At 47.4% G+C, this 10,000-nt stretch overlaps 1 protein-coding gene across 1 annotated transcript in view; it reads right to left on the reverse strand.

Annotated features, from left to right (window-relative positions):
- Positions 1 to 10,000, reverse strand: part of LOC135114937 (uncharacterized) — a 22,754-nt gene that overhangs the window by 12,637 nt on the left and 117 nt on the right. Inside the window, exon 1 of the mRNA XM_064031227.1 lies at positions 9,589 to 10,000. This exon is cut by the window's right edge and continues 117 nt beyond it. Within this exon, the coding sequence (XP_063887297.1) occupies positions 9,589 to 9,609 (21 nt within the window). The 5' untranslated portion in view covers positions 9,610 to 10,000. The remainder of the gene's footprint in view (positions 1 to 9,588) is intronic.

The following is a 10,000-nucleotide window of genomic DNA, read 5'->3' on the forward strand; positions in this document are numbered from 1 at the left end:
AGGGTGACTTTTTTCATATAAGAGGAGCACTGGCCAAGGGAAACAAAATATATATCCATTAAAAAGTCCCACTGAGGTGCCAATCCCCAAAGGAAAAGAACCAGAAGTATTGACTGAAAGGTGAAAAGCGAGAGGCAGAAAGAAAATGTGAATGAGAGGGAGGGGAAAGAGAAGAACCAGACAACAGTGGGGAAGAGAGTGAGACGAGTGAGACAAGGGAGAGAGAGAGAGAGAGAGAGTGATTGAGTTGTGTGGTTGTTAGCTAGTTGTGTGAACGAGTGAATGAGCGAGACGTGTATGAGTGAACGAGCTAGGCTTCAGTCATAAGTGTTGAGTTGAAGTGCGCGGCCTGGCGCCGGGAGATCACCTACCTCCAGCCTTCTGTTCACACCTTCTGTGAATAAACACCTGCACTGTTACCTGCGTTTCCTGTGCCCCTGCTGGTCAAGAGTCGAACATGGCGCAGTGAGTAGGATCAGGACAAGGCTGCAGTGGGTACGGCGCAGAATGGAGAAGCAGTTGGAGGCGCTGGCTGCCCTGCTAGCGCGACAGTTGGAGCAGAGTCAGGCTCTGCTAGCGCGACAGTCGGAGCAGAGTCAGGCTCGCGAGGAGCGTTTAACCCAGCTGCTGGAGAGAGTGGGGACACAAGCTCCCAGTCGCACCACGGCGAGCAATGAAGGCGAAACCACAGCCCGCAGCACGTCTACCCAGGGCGCGAGGTTCCCGACGTCCGCCACCATCATTCCTCACTTAACGGCGTCAGCATCTTTACGTGAGTTCGACACGTGGCGCCATAAGTTTGAAGGATACGTAACCCTCGCCAGGATAGACTGTCTCTCCCTGGCTGAGCAGAGGGCGGCACTCGCTGCTGTCCTAGACGACGAGTGGACCCGTACACTTCGCTACGGGATAAGCTTACCGAGAGACGCGGAGTTAAGAACCATCCTCGATGCAATGTGTGAGTACCTGCGAAGCCAGCGCAACATCATCATGGATAGAAGAGACTTCTACTCCCGCGTGCAAGAAACGCAAGAAGGTTTTGACGACTTTTTATGTGCTGTAAAGGAAATCGCCAATTTCTGTGACTTTTGCGACCAGTGCATAAACCATCAGCTGCGTGACAGAATTGTCGTTGGGACACGAGACGAAGTGGCTCTGAAACGCATGCTGGAAAACAAGAAACTCACCCTTGAAAACGCCATAGATATTTGCAGAGCATCAGAGAGCGCTAACCAGTGTAGTGCAGTACTAAGGGGCGGCTCTCACTCTTCGAGCCATGGTGTGAACGCTGTCTCGAACTACAGGAAGGGCAGTTTCGGGGGCTCAAGCCCCACGGGCTGTTATCGTTGTGGCAAAAATTGTCGCAGTGACAAAAGGGGATGCCAGGCAATAGATAAAGTGTGTCGTAACTGCGGGAAAAGAGGGCATTTTGCGAGTGTATGTCAGCAGACAGTGAGGAAACGACGAGGAGCTTCGAGGAGTTCCTCAACTGTCTCTCCTCATCGCGGTGCAGGCCCGAGGCGGGGAGCCAGTGCCAGTGTATACCAGCTCTTATCAGGCGTATACACAAAGACGGTGACGGCACGACCTGCGCCCCAGGTGCTCATTACCGCCACACATCCCGCTGGAAGAGACAAGATTACGTGGACTCCTGACTCTGGGGCCGAAACGACCGTTATTGGCCTCGACACGGCAACACTCCTTGGAATCCCGCCCTCCAGCTTGGCGCCCGCTGATGGTGATGGACTTTATGCTGCCGGTAATCACCCCCTCACCTGTGTAGGAACTTTCTCGTCGCACTTGCAACTGGGCGACAGGGAAGCTGAGACTGTTGTGAGCGTGGTGAAGGAGGTGAAGGGGGCGCTGCTTAGCTGGTACGATTCCATCGCTCTCGGAATCCTCCCCGAAGATTTTCCGGCTCAAATCCGACCGCTACGCAGGGAAGAACAGCACACCGGCAACAGCTCCATCAAGTACCCGACCGCCTCGCAGCCACCTCTATCTACGCCCACAGAAGTGATCAGCTGGCCTCATTCCTACGACCTGCACAGCAGCGTGCGGGGCACGCTGCTGCTGTGATCAAGGCCTTTCCCAGCGTCTTCGAAGCAAAGGAAGGTTTACGTGCAATGGCTGGTGGATCCATGGCCATCGAGTTGACAGACGACGCTCGACCCACAGCAAGCTGGCAAAAGGGATCGACACACTGTGTGCCCGACGCCCTCTCACGTGCTCCAGTACAGGACCCAGTGGAGGAAGAGGATGCTGCTACTTCTGGTGACCTCGACCCTCTCCACTCAGCGGTCATCTCAGCGTTATCTGCCACCAATGAGGACGGCGTCCGCTTAGCACCACTCCAGGATCAGACTGTGGAAATGGTACGTGCCGCAGCAGCAAGAGACGGGGAGTACTGCTTGCTCAAGAACGTCATCATCGAGGGCTTCCCTGATCATTGCCACGACCTCGATCACCGCTTGCGTACGTACTGGCCGGTGCGCAGTCTGCTGGCCGTAGACGACGACCTGGTGGTTTACGGGCCGAGGCTTCTTATTCCTCACAGCCTCCGCCGAGAAACACTAGAGCGACTCCATGACAGTCATCAGGGGATGGAGCGCACCAAGCGACGGGCCCGACAAACGGTGTACTGGCCTGGTATGGACAGAGACGTTGAGAACGTCGTTTCTGGATGCTCACTATGCCGTCCACTCCTACCAAGCCAAGCCAACGAACCTCTCTGGCAGGACACGGACACACCCAGCAGGGTGTTTGAGTCAGTTTCTGCAGACTACTTCCACGCAGCAGGCCGTACATACCTCGTGTATGTAGATCGCTTGTCTGGGTGGCCTCACGTGTCTGCATGCTCACGTCCAGCATCGGCTGATCAGCTCGTTCGTGTCCTTCGGGGTGTGTTCGCCGACACGGGCGTGCCTGTTCTCCTGAGGACTGACGGTGGACCGCAGTTCACTTCTTCATCGGTACGGCGCTTCCTGGCTCGATGGGGGTGGAGCATCGTGTATCTTCACCTCATTATCCACGCTCCAATGGTCACGCCGAGGCAGCGGTCAAGTCCGTGAAGAAGCTGATCCTCACGACCACACAGCAGGGACACCTGGACGAGGATGCGTTCGCTCGCGGGTTGCTGGAACTGCGCAACACTCCGAGGGCGGAAGGGCGATCACCAGCACAAGTCCTCTTCGGTCATCCTATGAGGTCCTGTGTCCCGGCTCATCATCGCTCATACGCTCAGCAGTGGCAGCGCGCTGCTGATGAGTGCGACGCCAAGGCAGAGCGACTGAGGAAGAAAGCGAAACTTCGCCACGACGCGTCCGCCCGTACTCTTCCTCTCCTGCACCTCGGTGGCCACGTCGACGTTCAAGATCACACGACAGGCCTCTGGGATCGCCTGGGTGTCATCGTGGCTGTTGGGCGAAGGAGAGACTACCTCATCAAGATGGGCAGCGGTCGCGTGATGTGGCGTAATAGAAGACACCTACGCCCACACAGACCTCTTGCTCCCCTTCCTGTCGAGCAGCACACCGCTCATGGCGGTGCAGCGCTTCAGCATCAGGGTCACGAGGAACACCACCATCCCGGCAGCCCGGAGCATCAGGGTAACGGGGTACACCGTGGCCGAGAGCAACCAGAGCGTCGAAGCAGCCGACAGCGTAGGGAGCCGAGACGACTGCAGGTGCGGTGGCACCGTAGCACCTACGATTAGTCGTACGTGTTCATTGTACGCTGTGTTTGTTTGTGTATATGTACCGTGTTTTCTGTACTTCAATCATTGTAACTTTGTTTCATGTGTTACGGTAGCCATAACAAAGATAAGGAATCTTCCTTATGTCTCGGGGGAGGTGTGTGGTTGTTAGCTAGTTGTGTGAACGAGTGAATGAGCGAGACGTGTATGAGTGAACGAGCTAGGCTTCAGTCATAAGTGTTGAGTTGAAGTGCGCGGCCTGGCGCCGGGAGATCACCTACCTCCAGCCTTCTGTTCACACCTTCTGTGAATAAACACCTGCACTGTTACCTGCGTTTCCTGTGCCCCTGCTGGTCAAGAGTCGAACATGAGTGAGTGCATAAGGTCATTCCTTCACCTCATTCACCACCACACTCACATCCTTTCCCACGACCATACTGCGTAACGGCCACGTCTCCTGCGCATTTAGTAAGTCAACCAGTTCAGTCAGCGAGTCAGCTAGTGAGTCAGTTCCTCAGTTCAGTAAGTCAGCACAATCAATTAATCATTTCATCAGTTCAGTTCAGTCAGTCAATCAGTTTAGCTCAATTCAGTTCAGGGAGTCCGTTAGTTACTTGGTCAGTCAACTTGTTAATTAGTTAGTCAGTCAAGAGGTTAGATCGTCGCTCAGCACGTCTGTTAGGTCACTCAGGTAGTCAGTCAACTAATAAATCAGAATATCACGAGGTTAGTCAGTTAATTTCTTACTTAGTCATTGAGTTAATTTTTCCTCCATTCTGTACCAAAATACAACCTGTGAATGAGCCTTCTCTCTCTCTCTCTCTCTCTCTCTCTCTCTCTCTCTCTCTCTCTCTCTCTCTCTCTCTCTCTCTCTCTCTCTCTCTCTCTCTCTCTCTCTCAAGTCTCCCGTATCAATTGCATCATAAAGCTGCTGTAACATCACCACCACCACCACCACCATTATCATCACACCACCACCGCCACCACCATCATCACCACCGCCACCACCACCACCAGCGTCGCCACGAAACTTGCCCCAATTATAACCATTTAACCTCATGATAAGTTCCTGAGTCAGCAACAATAGCGGCAGAAGCAAGTGCAGCAGGAGGAGGAGGAGGAGCAACCACACGTTTTTACCATAAATGGTCAGAAGTTACATTTTGAAATAAATAAAAAAATAAAAAGTGCATGTTAAAAATAGTGTAGTAGTAGTAGTAGTAGTAATAGTCGTAGTAGTAGTAGTAGTAGTAGTAGTAGTAGTAGTAGTAGTGATAATAGTAGTGGTAGTAGTTGAAGTAGTAGTAGTAGTAGTAGTAGTAGTAGTAGTAGTAGTAGTAGTAGTAGTAGTAGTAGTTTTATGAGAGAGAGAGAGAGAGAGAGAGAGAGAGAGAGAGAGAGAGAGAGAGAGAGAGAGAGAGAGAGAGAGAGAGAGAGAGAGAGAGTCTCCCCAGGTAATTAACAAAGAAGAGTACGAGTACATTGACCTTTCTCTCAAAAGACACATTCGTGACCTGACCTGGCGGGAAGAGCTTCTTTTTTTATAGGAATGTAGTCTTGCCTTGAGGGAGAACCGCAGGGAGACAGAGAGAGAGAGAGTGAGAGAGTGAGGGAGAGAGAGGGAGGGCATGGGAGAAGGAGGTATTGTCTTATTTTCAGTTTCTCTCCCATCCTCCTCCTCTTCTACTTAGGATTTTCAACTATTCCTCCAGTGAGCAATACAAACAAGAAGTCTTTATGGTTTTGGAGATGTTTGTAGGATAGTTTTTTCCAGTAGTAGTAGTAGTAGTAGTAGTAGTAGTAGTAGTACTAGAAGTAGCAGTAGCAGCAGCAGCAGCAGCAGCAGCAAGGAAGAGTCAAGCTTTGGGTCTCTCAGTAACTCAATTAAGATAAAACTTTTCACGACTGAGATAAGACGCTTGGAAGAGAGAGAGAGAGAGAGAGAGAGAGAGAGAGAGAGAGAGAGAGAGAGAGAGAGAGAGAGAGAGAGAGAGAGAGAGAGAATATGCAACTCTTCTTCAACAGGTCTGACTTACCCTCCCTCTCTCCTCTCTCTCTCTCTCCTTCCCTTCTCATGGTTCCCTCCACTTTCGAGTACTGCGGCCTGAGGGAGGGAGGGAGGGAGGGAGGGAAGGGGCAAAGGACGTCGGGAGGCCGCAGGCGGGAGTGTGTCTTTGTCTTCCCTCTCCCTCTCCCTCTCTCACTCTCATCCTCCCTCCCTCATACCTGCCTGCAGTGCCTATCCTTCCGGTGGTGTGTGTGTGTGTGTGTGTGTGTGTGTATGTGTGTTTCCACTTCACTGGGTACTCGCCTGCAGCCAGTTCACTTCCGTCCGAACCATTTCAGATCTCATTGGTATCTTTACTTGTTTTCTCCAAATACGGTTTATAATTACGTATATTATTACTGCTACTACTAAAGCTAATAATACTAGTAATGCTGCTACTACTACGATTACTACTACTACTACTACTACTACTACTACTACTACTACTACTACTACTACTACTACTACTACTGCTACTACTACTACTCCTATTACTACTACTACTACTACTACTACTACTACTACTACTACTACTACTACTACTACTACTACTACTACTACTACTACTACTACTTCTACTACTACTACTTATACTACTACTACTACTACTACTGCTACTACTACTACCAATTTTACTATTACAACAACAACAACAATAACAACAACTACTACTACTACTACTATTACTACTTCTACTACTACTTTCCTCTTACATACACACACACATACACACACACACACACACACACACACACACACAAGGAAGAAGAAATGAAGAGGTGAAAAGCAAACAAGTTCTCTCACGTATTTAGTCTCTCTCTCTCTCTCTCTCTCTCTCTCTCTCTCTCTCTCTCTCTCTCTCTCTCTCTCTCTCTCTCTCTCTAATTTCCTTCCTGCATCCATCAGACGAGTGCTGAGGTGGAAAGAAAGTTGCACATTTTTGTCTCGTCTTTTCTTGAGCATCACAAAGGTAAAGAGAAAGAGAAAACACAAGAAACAAAAGAAATAGAAAAATAGAGAGAAATAATGTTCAGTCATGGCCACTTAGCATAACTCACTACTACTACTACTACTACTACTACTACTACTACTAATGGAAAGTATTTGTGGTATTAATTAAGATAAGCTGAAACGGTTCTGATATGATAATCAATCTCTCTCTCTCTCTCTCTCTCTCTCTCTCTCTCTCTCTCTCTCTCTCTCTCTCTCTCTCTCTCTCTCTCTCTCTCTCTCTCTCTCTCTCTCTCATTGATTTTGGACGTTGAAAATGACTCAACTTTACGGTCCTTAACTACATATAATTAATTTTTATAGCACTGATTGAATTCACGAGCCAGGTTTCTCTACTGATACATTTTCTTCCCTTTGTTCATTTATTATCTTTGGTCCAATGGTAGCCTGAGTGGTTAGAAATTGTGAAGAGAAGAAAGCGGAGGAACAAAAGGCTGTTCTCTCTCTCTCTCTCTCTCTCTCTCTCTCTCTCTCTCTCTCTCTCTCTCTCTCTCTCTCTCTCTCTTGCTTTTCTTCGTTTTCCTGGTTTCTATTTTACTTTTAATAGTGAAGACATGCCTTTGACAATTATACGTATTTAAGCTTTCATATTTTCCTCACAGTTTTTTCCTACATTTTTTTTTTCTTCCCGCAGGACGCTATAAGAGACATTCAGCCGCAGAAGGAGTAGGGGGCCGGTGTGTTGGGGATGGCGGGATGGCGAGGGCAAGTGACCCGTGACGCCAGGTGTTTGGATGTCCGGGAATGGTTGGCACAAATTTCATCTTAGAGAGTTTAAGTTGGTCTCGCTTTATTTTGGAATTTAATTAAGGAAAGGAAATACGCGGTTACCGGTCGTTTGTGTCTGTCTGTCTGTCTGTCTGTCTGTCTCTCTCTCTCTCTCTCTCTCTCTCTCTCTCTCTCTCTCTCTCTCTCTCTCTCTCTCTCTCTCTCTCTCTCTCTCTCTCTCTCTCTCTCTCTCTCTCTATCTTTTAATTCTACTGTGCTCACGTGTGCAAATAAGGTAAAAAAGAAAGGCTCTGGAAAGATCCTGACAAATACTAAACAAATAAACGCCGTTACAAGGAAAAGGAAATACATGATTAATATTCGCTATCAGACACAATTTTATCCTTCTGTCTTTCGTGTAAGTGTAAAGCAAAAGTATCATGATCAAGAAAAAAATGTTCATGGTTACTCTTCATTTGCATCACATTTACCATTTTAGTGTGCTGACATGAATAAAGAAAATAGAAATAAACTGTATTAATGTGGAAAGTACGTGATCCCGACACTGGGTTTCCCTTGACCTTCCCCGGTAAGAAGGACGGACATGAAAAAGAGTGTCAAAAGTGTTGCGTCACGTACTCGTCAGGAGGAAGCGAGGAGACCAGGACGAGATGGAATGAATACAAACAAACAAAATACAACGCCAGCCTTTCCCGTGACGAACTGAGGCGAACAGAAAACGACAAAACCACCCCAACCTTCACCTTGACGAACTGGAATGGAAGAAAAACGACAAAATACACTCGAATGTTTCCCACGATGAGGTGGAATGAATAAAAAACACTAAAACACACACATTTTTTTCCTAGTGACGAATTAGAAAGAACGAAAAGTCAACAAACACACCCCAATCTTCACCATGATGAACTGAAGTAAAAAAAAATATATATATAATAAATAAACACACACACACACACACACACACACACACACACACACACACACACACACACACACACACACACACACACACACACACACCACTCTTCCCATTACAAGACACACATGCAGTAAATGCTTCCTTGTAAACTCCACCCACGAAGCTTCCTCCATAACCATCTCGTCATGTAAAATTTCCCATGACAAATTTGCCGTAAAACTAACTTAACTTAATCTAACCCAACCCAGACTAACCTAACCTAACCTAACCCAGACTAACCTAACCTAACCTAACCTAACCTAACCCAGACTAACCTAACCTAACCTAACCTAACTTAATCTAACCCAACCCAGACTAACCTAACCCAGACTAACCTAACCTAACCTAACCTAACCTAACCCAACCCAGACTAACCTAACCTAACCTAACTTAACTTAACTTAATCTAACCCACCCCAGACTAACCTAACCTAACCTAACCTAAAATAACTTAACTTAATCTAACCCAACCCAGACTAACCTAACCTAACCTAACTTAATTTAACCCAACCCAGACTAACCTAACCTAACCTAACCTAACCCAGACTAACCTAAGCTAACCTAACCTAACCTAACCCAACCCAGACTAACCTAACCTAACCTAACCTAACCTAACCCAACCCAGACTAAACTAACCTAACTGAACTTAATCTAACTCAACCCAGATTAACCTAACCTAACCTAACGTAAACTTAGTCTAACCTAACACAAGGAAACCTAATCTAACCTAACCTAACCAACACTAGTAACCTAATATAATCTACCCTAATCCAACTTAACCTCATCTAACATCTAATAACATAAAAACCACAGGGAAAATTATATAGGATGAAATCTTATGAGTGAAATATTCGTGAGGGAAACTTAGCTGACGAGAACTTCACGATATACGCCAGTGAATACGCATACCTATTAATAACCACCAGTCTGCAAACGATAATTACCTATTAGTAAGAACCAACCTGCAGAAAACCAAGAAACTCGAAGCTAATGTAACCTTACCTACCTGTGGATCAACATTCGCGACATAAACTGCAAGAAACTAATAAACTTGAACTTAACCTAACCTAAATTATCCTAACCTGTGGATCAACATTCGTATCTTTCAACATAAACTGCAAAAAAACAAGAAAACCGAGCCAAAACTCACCAGGTAATGTGGGACCTTCATCCTCAGGTATAGTTCTTCACACACTCACTCCCCTCGCTCTTACACACCACATCCCCTGCTGCATAGTCCGGGGCGGGGCAGGAAAGGACCTAAGACAACCCCTGGAGCCTTCTAAAGTATGTACAGGGAGCTTCACGGCGGGCAGCGCGGAGTGAAAAGCTTGGGTAGCCTTGGGAGGGAGTCAAGGCAATGATGGACAATTCTTGGGTATGTTAAGAGGTACTATACTTTGTCGTGTGGTGTTTTCAGTCCCTTAATATCTGTGGGGAGTTTTTTTCTTACCGTACTGTACTAGCAAGAAGTATGTTTTATTATTATTCAGTCTTTTTCACCATCATTCTACTTCTTTTATCCACTTCTGCACCATTTCTACAGTGCTGTTGTAATTTGG

The sequence above is a fragment of the Scylla paramamosain genome, chromosome 28 (genome assembly GCF_035594125.1).
Source record: "Scylla paramamosain isolate STU-SP2022 chromosome 28, ASM3559412v1, whole genome shotgun sequence".
Taxonomy (NCBI): domain Eukaryota; kingdom Metazoa; phylum Arthropoda; class Malacostraca; order Decapoda; family Portunidae; genus Scylla; species Scylla paramamosain.